Below are 18,073 nucleotides of genomic sequence, written 5' to 3'. Positions count from 1 at the left end.
CTTAGGCTCTGAGGTTTTAGTCTTTAAGGCTAAATTGGGAACTGAAGCGATGTTTATCGTGACAGTGGTCACGTGGCCGGAAAGTGTTAAACATGGCAACGTAGACTTCCGCCTCCATTGGATTTAAAGCGGGAAAGGGATGTTGTTCGAGCTTAAAAAGTTTTACGCCAGCTGCCTGAGCGCTTGTTTAAAAAAAGCAGCTTGCACGAGGATATTCTGTGGTAACAAACATAGCAGCGCAGCTCTGGAGACGTTCATTAACTTTATCCAACGAAATAATGTAACGTAAGCGAAGCAGCTAACCGACAAAGTTGTCTGTCCTATGGTGAACCGACACTGAACGTACGTACGTCAGTGTTTAACATTTACCGTCAGTTAAACGTAGCAGCGAGTTATCCGTCATGGTTAATGTGAAAATTTTCTCTTACTACTGTTAAGAGGGACTTGCTTTTGTTTCACTCGTTGCCTTCTTTGTAAATACAAGTTTCTTTGTTTACGCCACGGAACAAACAAGGACTCTCTGGGGCATGTTGACTCACTACAGGAGGGCAAGAAAAACATTTTTTTCTCAATGAAAGAGAACAAAATGAAGCCAAAACGCATTCAGGGGAATAGAGGATCCGACTGGCAAGGTAAGCTTATTGTTTTATTGTCTTGTTGTAAAGGTTTTTTTTTTAAATTAACATGACTTGTTTACGCGTTTTCTCCTTGAATTTCAAACGCAGGTTTAAGCTAATTGACGGTTATTAAATCACTGATAAATACAATAATTGTTTTCAGAATTTACCACTCATAACTCTGCTCTACAATATCCATAAACAGTGTCACCTTTATTCAAGATGTGATCCTAAGCTGTCTTCATTTAAAGACCATCGTTAACTGTAGCCACGTAAACTTTATTTACTTAACCCAAAATCACAGATTTGTCTTAGATGCCTGTCTAGTCTGCACAATTTAGGACATCTTATAAATTTGAATAAGGAAAAGCTTGAGGTAAAAAAACTTTTTAACAGGAAAAAAAACAAAACAAAACAGAAGAGGAAAGATAGACCAGAAATAGATTGTAGATTCAGAAATAGCACATATAATTATAACAGCAGGTAAATAAAGTACATAACATATACCATTAAGTAAATATTGAGTATGAAAAGTTAGCTAATTTTAGGCAAAATATAAAAATGTTTAGAGTGAGGACGTGAGATAACTTCAGGTGCTGCCAAACACTAACAGAACTGTGAAGACCTGGAAAGAGGATAGAATATAAATTCACACCAAAGGCAAAACTCAATGACGCCATTCACACAGTAAGAGGAGACAAAAGATGCTAAAAAGGGATGGAGCAATTAACTAAGTTTTTTAAGTTGTTTAATTTGAGCAGCAGCTAAAAAAACCCTACATACTTAGTTGATAATGATTAGAAAACAGGCTGGCCTCTATATGTGTATTTGTATTTGTCAATAGTTAAACTTTGATATTTCACAGAATAAATGACCAACTCATTATTAGTAAAATGAATTGATTCCTTTGCTATTGATCAGTTGGCTGACTCTACTATTCATGCATTCAGATGAGATTAGTGTGTGGAATTAATCATCTCTCTTTCTGTGACTTCAATGATTGTCTTTTAGGAAAGGGCGCCAACACTGGTGACAAGACAGCACTGAGCCAAGCTAAGCCAACATCACATGTGTCCTCTTCTGCTCAAGTCAAACCTTTTGCTGGGAAGGTGTTTTACCTGGATCTGCCATCAAACAGGACGGCAGAGACACTGGAGAGTGACATCAAAGAATTGGGAGGGGTGAGACAAACACATTTGGTTCCTTTTTTGACTGTTGAAACTTCAGATCACTGTCATTTCTCTTGTGTCTTGTGACTTATCTATGATTAGAAAAGCTTTTTAGTGAGGTTACAGACATGATATTTTCTGCTCACGACAACATTCCTAGCGGCCCCACAGAGTTCTTGAGGCTTCATCTCCACTTTATTTATTATTATTATTATTTTATTTTTTTGTACACATTATATTATCATAGACGTCAAATAATAGCCCTTGAGCTATGCTGATTCTTCATCTTCATTATAATGCTATTTATGATGATTACAACAAGACACAAGGGATGGGTTTTGTTTGACTTTTCTTTATATTAGTGCAAGTGCTATGTCTTTGTTTTGTTGCTGGTACTAAAATAAGGTTTTTCTATACAAAGACGCTCTCAGCACACTTGTTAGTCTGGCAGAGGCCGTTCTAAAGGTCTTAAAGGATGCCCAAAAACCTTATCCAGTCTTTCTCTTGTCTGTCACTTAGACTGTTGAGAAGTTCTTCAGTAAGGAAATTAAGTATCTGGTGTCCAACAAGAGAGAAGCCCGATATGTGCAGTGTCTCAGGCAGGACTCTCCTGTCCCCAGCCCGGACTCTGGACAGAGTTCACCGCATCCTCGTTCAAACCCACACCGGCCTGGCAGTCATGGGGACAACATCAAAAGCAGATCTCAGGGTCAAACAGACACGGTGAGTTTACTTTCGTTGTTGTGGCATCTATCGCGTGTCTGTCACTATCTCAGATGCTTCACCTTAAGATAAAGCAAGATGTGCTTTTATGTTCTATCTCACTTCTTACCAGCACTCTACCCTTTTGAGATTTTTTTTTCTCCATTAACATAAATTTTGAATTTTCTGTTGCTGTTTTGCAGTTTGTCATAAGTCGAGGGAAGTCTTTGGTGGAGAGAGTGGTCAAAGAGCAGGTCTGTTAAGTTAACATTAATGAGTTTACAGAGCAGCTTTAATTACCTCTTTTCTTTTCTGTGCTAATAGATACCTGTTTGTTTTTAGGAGAGGGTACAAATGAACAAGATTCTGTCAAATGCTCTGGAGTGGGGTGTGAAAATCCTCTACATAGATGGTATGTTGTAGAGGTTATATGAGTTTTTGTTACATTCTATAAACCATCATTTGAAATTGTGATGTGCATAAAATGGCTGCTATAATTTGACTTTGACTAACTGTAGTTTTATTAATTTTTTATGGCAATTGCAGATGTAATTGCATATATACAGAAGAGAAAAAAGATTGTCAGCAGCCAGTGTCCTGCGAGCACTGCTGTCAAAACAAGTGTAAGTTTATTGGTTTAAAATCTTAAATGCTTTTTTTGTACATATTGGATTTTTGGATTATTATCTTAAACATGAGTGGTTTAAAAGTTACATCCTTTTTAAATGTTTTTTGTGTCTTTCTAAATAGGTCAAAGCTGAGTCTTCAGCAGGACAAGGCTTTCAGAAATGCAAAGGTAAATTTCTTATCTCAGACTAAACATGTTTTCTGAGCTTATTATTACCCTGTCAGTCTATAGTTAATTGAAATTGACTTTATATGATGATTTTTCCAGGTGGGCGAATCAGTAAACCTTTCATCAAGGTTGAGGATTCAAGCAGGTAAAAGACATGTTTAAAAGAAGCTGACATCCACCTACTGTCTTTAACTTTTTCACATGGACCATAAAATGTTTCTTTTCCCTTCCTCAGACACTACCGTCCAATCTACCTCACAATGCCAAACATGCCTGAGTTCAACCTGAAGGCTGTTCCTCCTTGTAGTCCGTTCTGTGTCGAGGACAAGGATCCTCCTGGGAACAAACAACAGGGACACAGGTTTGTCATTTTCTTCCCTGCTTTGCTTTTTGCTTATTTAACATTTAGACAGTACAGTGTGTAACACTTTCACAAGGACCTAAAACTTTTAAAAACTTTTCTCATGTTCTTATCTTCATGTTTGTGTCAATCATGTTTGTTGATGTCCTGCTCTTCATTATGCTGTACGGTGAAACCAATGACAGATTTCCACATTTTAAAATTACTAATCAACCTGCTGGCTAAATGAGTAACTGACTGACAAAGTAACAGACTATTAAAACACTGTTTCATACATATATTCCTCTATTGATGATGATGTATTTGCCATCTTTGTAAAACTTTGGGCCTGCGAGTAGAATTTAAAGCTCTGTGGGTGTGAAAAGTGTTTGTCCGCGAGATTTCGAGTTGTACCGCTGGAGCCACTCAAGAGTCCACAAGGTTTGCTTTCAAGACTTAATGAAAATTTATTTAAAAAACAATTTTGGTCTTTTTATTTGTTCAACTTCTGGTCTCCTCTGGGAACAGAGGTGCAAAAGCCTCAGCCAGTGAGGAGAGAGCTCACGGCCGAAAGAAGAACAGAGACAAGAAACGAGGCGGCTACTGCGAGTGCTGCATGATCAAATATGAAAACATCACAACGGTAAGTCTTCACATTTGTAAATACAATAATAATAATACCATTTCTATAGTATTATTATTATGAAGCAATAACACTAACTGTTCTTCATTAGTAGGTTTTTAATAAACCTTTATTTAAAAAAAAAAAAACTAGACACAAGGCTTTTTAATGTACCACAACTATAATTTGGATCCAGCAAAAGTAAAAATTATATAAACCCTAGATGTTTAATTAAGGTATGAATGTATGGCAAACTGATTTAAACAAATCAATCTTCAGAAAACTTAATCATTAAGCCTGTCTGTCAATAGTTTCTATTTCTAGAGTTTGACACAACAAGCTGAACTGTTTGATTCAGTCTAACCTCAGTAATGCTTTTTTAAGCTCTTAAATAATTTGCTTTAATTCTCTGAAGATTTTATTTTGTGTCAGAAGCTTACAGAAGAGGAACTGTTTTGTATTTATTGTCTGCAATAGAGAAATAGCCTCCACTGGACAACTGTAATCATCAATAATTCAACAGATTTTAATTTCATATTTTGTGCAGCATCTACGGAGTGATCGTCACAAGGCCTTCTCCAAGAGTGACGCGTACTTGGTAGTGGACAGACAGGTTTCAATGCTGCGCTGCAACTTCATCCACATCAAAACTAAAATTAAAAGGTAATGTGTCCTCATTCCTTTAAAACTTCCATCAACATAAATCTGATCTCTCTTCTCTTTGTTTTTGACTTATCCAGATCTTTTAGCTTTCTATTCACTTATAGTTAACATCATTTTTCTTTGATTCCTATCAGACCAAAGTGCAGTGTTTCCTCTGGTCTGGTTGTTCCTGGGCCATGTGGGAAAACTGAGTTAAGACTCAAGGCAGATCTTGATACCATAGAGACTATTAAAGAGGAGCAGCACCAGACTGTCGATGAGGAAACTTCTTCAGGACACACTTTAAAAATCACATCAGCTCCTGGTTCTGCCCCCCTGACTGACAGAGAAAGAGGCAGGAGGAACTGTTCCACTCACTCAGACAGATCCAAGCACAAATCTCTTGCATGTAAACGGCCGCGCAGGCAGAATTCCCTGACATCTTGCACTCAGAGAGCTGAGCAGACTCAAATTCCTCAGCCCAAGATGGAAACAGCTCCCTCTAGAGGAGAATGTCTTTTCTCTTTCCCCTCCAGAGTTACTCAGGTTCATTCAGTGGACTTAACATCTCACAAAGACATGAACAACTCAACCACACTCTTCCATAATGTCAGTGCACAGAATGATTCCTCCAAAAGCCTCAATTTTGAGACAAATGAACAAGAGGAGTCAGATACAAACAAGGATTCATTAGTTTTTGATGCTGTTCAGGATGGAAGCATAATACCTGACAGAATGACTGGAAACAACCTCAAAGAACATAAAGAGGGGAAGCTTCTCCCAGAAAGCTTCTCTCCTGTCCGGAAAATACGGAGAAGGATCAGAGTTTATAAACACAAAAGACGGAAAGTAGACACACATGTTGAACTTGCAAAGCCAAGTGATGTTCCTGAAAACTCTGTGATGACCCTTTGGAAGCTTTTCCAGTCAAGCGATGACATGGATGTGGAGTTTCATGGATTTGAAGACTAAGAATGAACAAATGAACTGAAGGGATTAACTGAAATCACACCACTTTGTGTGTCATGGGTTTGCAAGCCCACAGATGGTTCTTCAGGAACATGCATTTGATCATACGGAACATTTGGAATCATCCACACCCCTTGTTTTGTTTCCCCCCTTTGCTTCTTTTAATATCAGATGAAAGGCAGCTGCTGGTGTGCTGTAACATTATAAAATTTAAGAGGTAAAATGTCACCTTAACATTATAAATATTTTTATAGTGGCAGTAAAATGTATGACTTATCATTTTGCGCTTAACTTGTGCTGCAAAAATGTCTTAATTACATTTATTTGGCGTTTATTTTCTAGACTCAACACATAGAGCTATAAAAATGGACTGGAAATTGAAGAAAGAAGACTTGAATCTCCCCAAACAAGGGGAACTGATTGTATTTGTCTGATAAAATATATATATACTAGTTGTATATGTATTTTAATGTGACCTATAGGTTGAGCGCCATACGCTCAACCTTTTATGTGACGTGTTAGGATTCTTCCTAAGTGCACTTTTTATGACGGATGGCAGATGGCAGTCTCTGTGCCACTGGAATTAAGAAAAAGGCATGAGCACCAATGTGTACTGAAGTACAAGCACAGGATTGCAAATAAAAGCAATGCTGAATGCGGACAGTATCCTTATTTTTGTGGCTGTCATTTAAATTATAAATTGCTCACTCTGTGCTTTTTGGTTACAGAGCAAAAACTGTACTGTCCTTATGCTACATGTGCCATTCCTTAAACTAAGCATGCACACAATGCAGATTCTTCATCAGCTATACCCGCTTATCTTTTGCAGGGTTGCAGATGCTGGAGCCCATACATATAAAACACTGACAACCATTCACGGAAATATATACACCTCCAGTACACATTTAGAGTCTCCAGCACTTGCATGTCTTTAAACTGTCAATGTACCTGAATGTTGAGCAGCTTTTGTTCGCCCCCCCCCCCCCCCCCAATCCCTTATAGATGTTAACTGGCTCTAAAATCTTCAGACTTCATGTGACATTGTGCCAGATTGTGTTGAACTCTTGCCCCAGAGCCATTTCAGCTCCTTGAGAGAACAATCATTATGTGCCTATGGAAAAAAAAAAAAAAAAAAAAATCTCTCATCAGCTCACTAGCCCTGGAGGATTTGCTGGGAGACTCTGGGGCAATCCACACCAGGTTAAACGTCTGGTGTGCACGTCCATAAAGACTGGTTTAACAGCAACATACAAGATTTTGTTGATGCTGCCATGTGTCAGCACTTTTAAGTGAAAAAATGAACAAATCATACAAGGGAGAAAATGTCCAAAAAAAGTCAGTTATTTGAGATGTCATGATTTTGTAAAAACATTCTCATAGCCACAAAACAAAACCATAGGCACGGTTCCAAACCGTGTGGTCATCACACCTCATTTCCCCGTTATTATAACTTGGCTTCTGGAGCCCTGGCAGATGATGGAGTGAGTCATGATGATAATAACAGGCAGATTTGGACAGGAATGGCGCTCCTGCAGTACTTTAACATGGAGGGATGTAGAGGAGGCGGGCTTTGATATCATCCCAGTCGCTCCAGTCGGCGGAAGGCCGGGCTCGCAGCTTTTCCCCATCCTGTCTCCGCTCATATTTATGCATTAGGCGTTTCTGCAGTGAGCCGCTGGATATTGATGTGTTTTAAGGAGGTGTCCCCAGTCCTCTCCTCCCCTCCATCCATCCCTCCCTCTCCTTCTCACTCTTTCCTCCCTTCCTCCTCAGTGCTGCTGATCCGCGAGGTCTCGGTGCGCTCAGACGCGTTCGGCGTTCAGGCTCGTTAAGTACCCCGATGGCCCCCCACCAAAGGGACTGCGCTAACCAGACGACCAGCCCCGGCTACAAACTCTCCTAGCGAAGGCAGGACCCCGAGAGCCTGCTGCTGGAATACCGCATTGTTTTATAATTCCCAACCAGAGAGAGAAAGGTGATGATGCCGATGATGCGCCCGCGATGGTGGATTTCCCTTTTGTGCGTCTATGGACTGATGCACGTCGGTCATCAGAGCAGCCCTAATGCCCGAAATGGTAACTGATACTATTTTGGATATTGCATAAATGATTATCGCACAAACAAAGCGTTAAATCACCATTAATAGGCCCGTGTTTATTATAATAATATTATTTTTAATCATAGCTTCGGATACTTCATAATCTACATCTAAAATATGCACATAGCCCATGGCTGTTTCATGTTATCAGAGGACAAATCGACATTTCAGGTGGGGGTGTTTGTGATGAACGTGTCTCTGTACTGATTTCCGCACGGAGGGACAGGCGGGCAGTGAAATCGGTGTTTTCCTCTCTGTGCAGGAGACGCCTTGTCGAGCTTGAAGGCTCTTCGTGATGCAAGCAGGTTTGTCGGGAAGGAGGACACGGTGCCTCTCCGCCTGCTCTACAGCAGGCACAACCACAGCCAGATCACACAGGATGAGCTCAGCACCAGGGTGAAAGCCAGCCCCGGCTCCACACAGGTACACGGTGTTTTCAGTGTTGTCGGGACGGAGACTGTGAGATGCTTTTAGTAGACATATCTCTCTGTTTACAGCTCGTTTGTGTTTGCATTGCCTCGTCCCCTCCTCTCCCTCAGCCATCATAGGAGAAATAAATAATTAGTTAATTACTAGCAAATCAGTAAAAGCTTGAAACATTTGAGCAGGAACACACCGCACTAATTAAACTGTCTGCAGGTGCTATATGGGTCATCACTGCCTTCATGAGCAAAAAGCAGGCCACTCTGCCTATAAACTGATTTAAAATATTGAGCTGAGTAATAGGACATCAGTTGTTGGCTATCCTTTACTTTGTCCACAGTGCACATTTAAGACCTCATCAGCTACAGTCATCTGGCCAACCGGGATAATTAATATTTTATTGAAAACTTGCATCATGTCTGTCCAGCTGGGTTGCTGTCCCAGCATCTGTCTCACCTACCAGCTCATATCTCATGTCCCATTAAACAGCATTTTTCGCTTTATTCATGAATGAATGCAACCAGAGGCTAACTGTTAGAGCTTGAATGAGTGTGCTTATCACGGATACACTGGTATGGGTGTATATAAATCAAGAAGTTGCACTGGATAAAGGATAAAAATTAACTGCATTTAGGGTAGTTTATTTAAGGTAAGGTCAAAAACGGTGTTGCCATTACATAATTTGTCCACCAGAGAGCATTGACTAATTTATTTGTCAAATATTAAATATCCCGCTTTGACCCATATGGTCTCAATTTAAAAAACAAAAACAAATGTATCTTTATCTAACATTTTTATTTGTAATGTGTTTATGAAAAAAACATATATGATTTGTCATCATTGGATTCCTTTAGCTCTTGAATATCAATTTCAGTATTGGCCTCAAAAATCCTGTATACTTCGGACTCTGCGAGTTGAACATCTGAATATTTATTGCGATAATGTGCAGGAATTGTGTGCTGAGGACAGACTGATCCCCACAATAATTCATACATTTAAATTAGATTAAAAATGTATATATAAATAAATTTACATTTGTTTAACATTGTTTTGTACTGTGGCCAGTGTTTGTCATCAAGGCCTTCATGTAGCTAGTCAAACATTGTAGGCTGGTAGGCAAAGGAGGCTTTAGATGGGTTTAACTTAGTTTTGCAGTATGTTTGGACATGATCACCCACAAAATCAATCATGTAACAGAATAATGCAGAAAGCTGCTTGTAGTAATCTAAACCCCACGAGCACAACAATGATGTTTGGCAAGAAAGCCTATCAGAGCCGTTTAGCCTTGTCTATAATAACCGATACAGTGCAGTAATAATCATAATCACTGTAACTGTGTTCACTGACTCAGTGAAGCAGCATTTCTGCTGGGTTCATTTCAAGGGATGAGTCAATTAGCATTGTGCAAACCTGTCATGCGTTTTTAATTTGTGCGGCTTAGGCTTGTGTAGGCTAGCCTATTCAGGGCTCGGAGAGTGGTGAGGGCTACAGATGGTAGCAGGCAGGGAGGTGTTAACCCTTTGTCTCTCTCACACCTCAGACAGAGCTGCAGCCCGATTGGTAAACAAACTAACAGGAACCATCTGCCGTCAGATATATTTTTAATATTGTCCCTCTGAAAGTGATAGTAATCTCATCACAGCTTTGTCCCATAACACAGGCTTTCCGTGGGCTGGATTTTAAAGCCAGGAGGCTAATTTCTGCAGAGCAAGTTAACATTTTTACTCTGAACAAACATTCTTAAGCAGATTTGATCAAACAGTGTCATATCATGGCTAAATCCTCATATTTTCATGAGTCATTCCTTTGTCTGGAGTCAGAACAATAGTAACTTAAGTGTGTCTGAAAAATGTATTTTGTTAACTCATGGTTATGAAAATAACTCACATATAGGCAATCAGTTACAGTCTCAATGTTTAAATGAAGCTATAAAATACACATTGCAAGTGCAGAACAGATCCAGGGTAGGATGAGGAGGAGGAGACAGGCGATGGCATCTTTGATTTGTGTTCTGAGTCTCTTATTCTCCTGAGAGTTAACACTTGTGATGTCACTTGCACAAAGTTTGATCAGTTATTGGCTGTTTTTAGATCAATAGCCTAAAAACAAATCTGTCAAATAGTTCTGAAAATGTGTGACACACAGGAAGTTATTTATAGACTTCTGTTGCATCGCCTATTTTCAGTCTCAGACACAAACACCACTGAATGAGCAGTGGGAAGTTCAGTAAAGTGCTCCTGTTGTTTTGGTAAGAAAAATAAACGCTTCAAGGGGAATCAGTCTGAGCATGTGTGTGTTGGTTTGTATGTTTTTCTGCCTTTCTGTGTGTGTGTGTGTGTGTGTGTGTGTGTGTGTGTGTGTGTGTGTGTGTGTGTGTGTGTGTGTGTGTGTGTGTGTGTGTGTGCGTGTGTGTGCGTGTGTGTGTGTGCGTGCGCTGATAGCACTTACTGTCATACTTCGACTGTTATGAGTGGAAAGTCAGACCTGCTGTAACTCTGAAATCGATGTAAGAAGAGTCGGTGGTGGTTGTCTCGGAATATTGGCCCGGCTCAGTCAAGCTGGGATGTGCTTTCATTAAACACAATTACTGGTACCTCCTCCCTTCATGGATCCAATCTGCCAGATTAGATTTCATCACAAGTGTGCCATGGAAAGGGATTGCCCTTTGTATGTGCTCACACACACACACACACACACCCTCTTACCCCCTCATATATGCATTGACCACGCACACTCTGACAAACAATAGAGTCTGTGGTCACTGGGGACCTCATGGGGCTAAGTTCGTCCTTGGGTGAGCACAGGGGCACCTCCTCAAACGGAAACACAGCACACACACACACACACACACACACACACACACACACACACACACACACACACCCACCCCTCCTCCCCTCCTCCCCTCCTCCCGTCACTGTCATTCAGCGGCTGGTCTGTAATGAAGCCCCTGGGCCGAGCCTGGGGGAGGGTGATCTGTGTTTTAGGATGGCTCTGGGACTCCCCTCAACCTGCACAGGAATGATTGTGGGGAGCTCTCATTGACCCAAGGGTTGTGTAATGAAGCCTGTACCATATGTGCCCAGCGCTGAGAATGAATCAGACCCTCCTCAAGCCAGATCAATCAAGCACAGAACATGCAGCCAGAGAAGAAGAACCAGTGTGCATTTCTGTTTGCTTACATACATATCACTGCTGCCTGACAAAAAATATGGTAACTCAAAAGGTTAATTGATTCAGTATTAGCAATTGAATCGTTGGGCTTGTGAAACTGCTGCCAATCTGGTAAATACAGACATTCATGGCCATTGAGGCAAAATGATAGTACATTACGTTGTACACATGTATGTGTACTCTAGTGTGTGTATATGTGTAAGAGAATAAACTGCATTTCTGGTGTGTAGCTCAACTGCGGTGAAATTCAAATTCAGACAAAGAAGACAGAGCTTGATGGCTTAATGAAAACAGAGTTATTCTTACTGCTGATTAGTGCTGAAAAAGACAATGCAGTCATCCATCAATGTAGCTGTGAATTGATCCGTGTATATGATAATGAACTGAACCATGAATATGATAATGGCTGCCCTTAGAAATAGTAGATAACCTGTGTTCTCTAACATTTCAGGTGAACCATGTGGCCCAAGCAAGCTTTCAGGTCGACGCTTTTGGTAGAGCATTCATCTTGGATGTGGCACTGAATCAGTGAGTATTACATTATTAAATCTGTCTGTCTGGTTGGCTATCTGTCTGGTTACATAACAAGGTTGATTTCCTCATAGCAGTTGTGTTTGTAGCTTTATTTCTCCTCCTTATTGTTAGCTTTTTTTAGTTGCTATGACTTAGCTGACAACTAACATATTGTTTTATGTAAATGAAGTTGGCTTCAATTTCCCTAAACGGACATGAAACGACTAATGTTCACTTGCTTGTTGAAATGGTCCCAGCACAGAGTCATACGTGGGCCCAAACAACACTTTTGTGTAGAAATTCACATTATGTACCTGTTTAGTGTAAGTCCCCAAGCACATATTGAGCCTTAAATTAGGGCTGACTCCAGTATTTTAACTGAAGTTAGTCTTTGTGGGACTACTGGACAGAAGTCATATTTTCCTGCTCTCTCCGGTGATGTTTATTACCTGTTTTTGGGAACGCACTCTTAGGACATAAATAATATCTAGTGTTAGGGTGTGCTGAAGTGTGCCATTGTGTGAATGTATGTACAGTATATATATCTATGCGTGTGTGTTTGTAGCAGGTCAGTTATTGTGTGTGTGTGTGTGTGTTTGCAGCAGGTCAGTTATTGTGTGTGTGTGATTTAGAGGTTCCATCATAATAGGAAGTGATTTATGGTAAAGGCTGGAGCACTCCTCTGTCAGACACTGATATTGATCACAGCACTGCTTGATGGAAAGCGAACAACTCTCCCTCTCCTTGTTTCCTCTCCCTCTTAGTCTATCTCTCGACCTTTCTGCTTCCACCTCATATACTTTTTTAAAATCACCCTTTTGGCATCTTCCACTGTAAATGTTTTCCTGCTCTCCTGTTTTTTTTTCTGTTTCCCTCTGTCACTATTTGAGACCCTGGCATGTTTGTGTCATTTTGCCCAAAAGTCAGAAAACTTGTAAACTTCATGCACACATACAGTCAAGCTACCTGCTCATCAGAGAGGAAGTCACTCCCTCACTGAGTGAAAAGTTACAACACAGAAATTTCCAGATTTAGTGGATGTGTGTCTGTAAAGCCTGCAGCTCACTGCGTGACGCATTGGCCAGTTATGGATATAATCAAATGCACACACAAATGCACACACAATGCACAAGCTGTCACACATGCACACACACTTTCATCAGCACTTGGGTTTGATGCACAGTCATTTTTCATCTGTGTGACACAGCGTGCTTACTGTGCCCTTCTCTATAATTTAACTGCGGTGGAGAAAGGCCATCACAATATGAGAAGAAAGGAAACACTATAGTGAAATCCTGTTTTTAACTTACTAGAGAGTGAATTGGCCTCCAACCAGACAGCTCTGGGCAACAGTTTGACATGTGTGGCTCTGAATAAGAATGAGAGACTGAGATCAGTGCATTAGAGCATTGTACTGTGTGACTTATCTGTTTTCTCTCAAAAAAATGTGCTATTTGTTGGGCTGATCAATCAGCCAATACAAAAAAAATAAATAATCTGCTACTATTTTGTCAATCAGTTAATAATTTTTCAAACAAAACTATCAAACATTCACAAGTGTCAGATTCTCAGTTATGATGACTTTGTGCTTTTATTTGTCTTGTTTGATAGTAAACTCTATTGTTGGTGACAACAACATGAACTTTGTTGTGATTTTGTGAGGTTGTGATTTTTTACACCCTAAAGACTTAATTCTGAAACAATTTTATCTTTATTTGACAGTTTGGAGAAAAACCTGAAATGAAAATATTAATTATTTAGAACCCTAACTAAATGTGTGATTATTGTTTCAGTTGTGGGGATGTTTTGTCTTGGCTCACATACTGTGACTCTGCATGGGACTGCATTCCTGCCTTCGTCCCAGTCCCAGTTTTCCTTTCCTCGGATTCCTCCTCCTGCCCTCTTCTCTCCTCTGTCCTCCCCACCGTCCTCTTCCTCACTCCTCTGTGAACTGATCCCCCGCTTGACAGCCACACCAATTTTGTTTACAGATAGCTTTCATGCCAGACAGAATAAACCCAGTTGATGTGGGAGGTGTGTGGGAGGTGTTTTAGCTGAATGGCCCAACATTGTTTTTTGGCTCCCAGCAACAAAACCTAGTTCTCTCATTTTGATCAATGAGTTACTCTGCTGCTGTGCATTTTTGTGTGTTTAATTGTTGCCACAGGCAAACAAAAAAGGTGGGTTTTTTTCACATTTTGTTGTCGGCTGTGTCTCTAGTACATATCATCATAATTATCATCATCTTTGAGTGGCCTCTCAGAGTCTTTGCCTCAAGTTAAGACTGTGAATAATAGGCGTGTAGGCGGTTTGTTATAAAGTCATATGCCTTGTGAATTCAAAGCACATGTGCTTTTTGGACACGTCTGTTGTTAAATGTAATTTTTTAGCTGTGTCCTTACTTTCAGAAGGTCATGTTCCCTCAGAGGATGAATCCTAATGACTTTGGTGATCCTGACCTTTCATTTAGTGTCACCCTTCACATTTCTGGTTTTGAGTGAGACGTCTAGAGGGATTGCTATGAAATTTACTGTATACATTCATAGTTACCTGAGGATGAACTGGAGTAACTTTGATCCTCCGACCTTTCATCTAGCACCATCATCAGGTGAAATTTTAATTGTCCAATACTTCAGTTTTTGACCATTTGTGTGCAAAAATAATGATGATGTGCACAGCAGCAGAGTTACTCATTGATCAGCGTTAATGCTTGCGTGCTAACATGCTAAACTAACATGGCTCTGTGTATGGTTTCCTACCTTTAGACCATCCATCTATCATTACATCCATTCATACCTAAATATCTTGTTTGCGGTGTTGCAGGCTGTCTGTCCTAGCGTGCACCACACAGACAGGGTGTACTCTTGAGAGGTTTCAGTTCTATCACAAAACTTGAACATTTTTTTTTAGATAAGAAACAAGCCCAAAATGAGTGTGTCCTGTATGGTGAGAATAATTCACTACATTAATGTGTGTGTTTTAGTCGTTAGCTCTTTCATCAGTAACATGCCGTATTGACACAAGCCACCCAACTGAAGTGTGACAGTCTATATATGGGAAGTCAGCAGGGGGTTGGTGGGTCATGGGGTCTTTATTCCCCCTCACTGTCTTTGTCTTCCTCTTACTCCTCCATCTCAGTGGCTGCCTGCAATTTTCCATTCATGGGATTAGAGAGAGGTGAAAATGTGCACTTGGTTGGGGGTTGCCTGTTTTTAAATCATCCTCAACCCCACCACACGTACACACACACACACACTCTCTCTCTCACACAGACACCCACGTATATACACACCCTTGATTGCCCCCTCCTTCCACACCCACTCTCCATTCAGCCCTGCCCCTACTACCCCTTTACCCCACCCCTCCCACCTGCTTTAGCTGAATAATAGATGGTGCTGTAAGATTAAAGAGGAGGCTGCACATGCCTGTATGTGTGTGTGTGTAATGGTTTCCGTGCCTTGTCCTTCGTACGGTGAAAGGGAAACATTCAGCTGGTGTACATGCGTAGTGTTATATATAACTGCCTCTTCACAGAAGAACACACACGCACACACTCAGGCATACACACACACACACACACACACACACAAGCACACACACACACACACACACACACACACACACACACACACACACACACACACACACGCATGCACTGGTACAGAAAAGTTGATTAGACCAGTAAGGAAGCTACATTCTGTATGCAGTAATAATAGCACTAAGTGTAGGGTGGGACAAACCAATCAAATTGGAGGAGAAATTATTATTTTGATAAATTTATTAGTACATCGCAAGTAATTTTTCAAGAAAAAACATCAACATTTCTCTGGTTTGAGTTTCTCAAATGTAAATATTTGCTGTATCGTTTGTTTTCTATGATAGCAAACTGATTATCATTAGGTTTTAGACTTTTGCTCAGACAAATGAAGGACTTTGAGTACCTCAACTTGTGCTCTGTGCATGGCTCTGTGTCTGTGTATGTATGAAAAAGAGTGAGCACAGTGGACACGTCTGTGTGATTTTGTATTCCTACAGTATGTAGGCTATGTATGTATGATAATGTGTGAGTGCAGACAGAGAGAAGAACAGGTGGGCAGATCCAAGTGGGACTAGAGAGTTTCATAACCTCTCCAGTGTTACGAAATAATCTGTTGCCGCAGCATAAAGAGGGCTTCTCCCTCTCCTCACAGCCAATGTTGACACCGACAGACACTCGCGTATTATTATTTCTACTACTGTGTTGTGTCAGCTTTCCCGGCATGCAGACAAATTCTTTATGTTAATGTAGAGGGTCAATTACTTGCAATGCTAAATGCATTATTCATCTTTCTGAAGTGAGGATGTGTGTGCACTTGGGACAACAGTGTTAGTTGGGAGGGGGTTGGAAGGGATAGAGTACTGATATAACCATGGGGTCCCTCCACCGGCCTATGTTAGGAAAGAAGCTAACCGAACATCCCATGGTTCAGTAGTTTGATGAATGTGTACATATGTGTAGGTGTGTCTGTGCATGGGCATAAATGTGTGTGTGAGTGTGGAGAGAAGAGGATTGTTCCAACCATTGCAGTTGTCAATATGATGTAAACCCTGAAAAGCTGCTGCTGCTCAGTCTTTGTGTTGGGCCCCAGCTGCAGAAGAGGCATGTAAAGTGTTGTCTTAATTAGAGATAACAAGAATGGATTGAAAGAAATGAAGCTCAAATGGAAAGCAGGAGGATCAATACTTAAGAGGATGGAGATGAGGAGAATTGTACAAACAAAGAAAGCCAAATTATTTATCTCTGTCTCTTTGTTTTATTTACAGATTTTAAATTGAGATAGAGTTTGGTGTAACTTGCAGCATTTTACCTTAATTCTCCGCATCTTTATTTTTATTACACCACTCACAACTGCCAGAATAAATGTAACTGCATTGTCAGTGACACGCTGGTAGTGTGTAGAGGTTTCCTGGAAACTAAAATGTGTTTGCATTTATTGTCATTCACCAGAATCAATCTCCCTCCCAGAACTTTGCAAAGCAGATTTTTTAATATTTAAAATCATGCATTGTTCCATCTGTGTTTTCTAGTCCTTCTTCCTTTCCTTTGTTGACACATTACTACATTTCTTTTAGAGTTACTGCTGTTAGGTGTCGATCAGAAAAAATTGTGCAAGCACAGGACTGTGACCAGCCTGCTCTCTCGTTTGCATGTACAAGCTACAAAATTTATTTTCATTCTCTCCTTATATCGTATTCAGTAAATAGGGTTTTCCTATCTGCAGGGCTTCAGTTTACACGATAATAACAAATACATCAACAAAAAAAGACATACATGAATTTACAGTCCTCATGTATATGCATTTTAAAAACAAAACAGGGACCTACGAAGTCAATCCAAAATTAAATTAATTCAAACTATACTGCTGAGTATTCTGGTTCCTACAAAGTTTAGCTTTTGCTTGCTGTTTGTGTTTTAAGTACTTCTTTCTCTTTATGTTTTTATGCACATCGCCTAACTTTTTTTCTTTGTTGTTAAAGAACCACATCATTACTAACACAGTTGCATGCCCATTGTTTGAATTGATAATTGAACTGAGATAGTTTCTGGGCTCCATCAAAGCTTTGGAACTGCTCTAAAAGAAATGAAGGGACTTTTACTTCTGCAACTCTAGACTTCCAAAACATCTGTGAGGAGTCGCTGGTTCATTTTTTACCCAACAATAATCTCTTGTTCGCATGCAGGACAAATAAGTGCATCAAAATGCCATTTGGCTGATGTCATGCTCATGTTGACTTCACAACTTTGTCTGACTTTGAGTGGACTTTGTGACGTTTGCCATTTGATCCCTAAAATGCGTGTGGGTGTCTGGCTGCCTTGGACCGTGAAAGGTGCTGATGCTGCCTCGCACTGTGCATGTGCGTGTGTGCCTGTATTTATGTGTGTGATGCTTGTAAGTACATGTGCATGCAGCATTACATCTCCACATGTATATGATTTAATGCTCTCTCACGTCCCATTCCAAGATAAT

At 40.3% G+C, this 18,073-nt stretch overlaps 2 protein-coding genes across 6 annotated transcripts in view; both read left to right on the top strand.

The window, feature by feature from the left end:
* The first annotated feature begins 143 nt into the window (after window positions 1-143).
* On the top strand, window positions 144-6,401 carry dbf4 (DBF4 zinc finger). 3 transcript variants are annotated; one of them, XR_005894404.1, is made up of 13 exons: window positions 144-632; window positions 1,629-1,798; window positions 2,306-2,509; window positions 2,692-2,742; window positions 2,831-2,900; window positions 3,035-3,111; window positions 3,239-3,284; window positions 3,384-3,429; window positions 3,520-3,645; window positions 4,153-4,267; window positions 4,794-4,909; window positions 5,044-6,074; window positions 6,200-6,401. XR_005894404.1 is itself a non-coding variant. In XM_041044738.1 (13 exons), the coding sequence occupies exons 2-13, from the start codon at window positions 572-574 to the stop codon at window positions 5,858-5,860; spliced, it is 1,899 nt and encodes a 632-aa protein (XP_040900672.1). In that variant the 5' UTR covers window positions 144-342; window positions 515-571; the 3' UTR covers window positions 5,861-6,401. The 3 variants fall into 3 exon arrangements, 2 of the variants coding, with proteins under 2 accessions (XP_040900672.1, XP_040900671.1); XM_041044738.1 differs by having other exon boundaries at window positions 144-342; window positions 515-632; window positions 5,044-6,401; XM_041044737.1 differs by having other exon boundaries at window positions 5,044-6,401.
* Window positions 6,402-7,648: 1,247 nt separating this feature from the next.
* adam22 (ADAM metallopeptidase domain 22) overlaps window positions 7,649-18,073 on the top strand; it is a 52,166-nt gene continuing 41,741 nt past the window's right edge. For all 3 annotated transcript variants that reach the window (XM_041043998.1, XM_041043997.1, XM_041043999.1), the window contains exons 1-3: window positions 7,649-7,932; window positions 8,218-8,378; window positions 12,004-12,080. In XM_041043998.1, coding sequence (XP_040899932.1) covers window positions 7,836-7,932; window positions 8,218-8,378; window positions 12,004-12,080 — 335 coding nt within the window. In that variant the 5' untranslated portion in view covers window positions 7,649-7,835. The remainder of the gene's footprint in view (window positions 7,933-8,217; window positions 8,379-12,003; window positions 12,081-18,073) is intronic.

The sequence above is a fragment of the Toxotes jaculatrix genome, chromosome 8 (assembly GCF_017976425.1).
Source record: "Toxotes jaculatrix isolate fToxJac2 chromosome 8, fToxJac2.pri, whole genome shotgun sequence".
Lineage (NCBI taxonomy): Eukaryota > Metazoa > Chordata > Actinopteri > Toxotidae > Toxotes > Toxotes jaculatrix.
The sequence above is the reverse complement of the archived record's forward strand: the minus strand, read 5'-3'. Positions and strand labels throughout refer to the sequence as shown.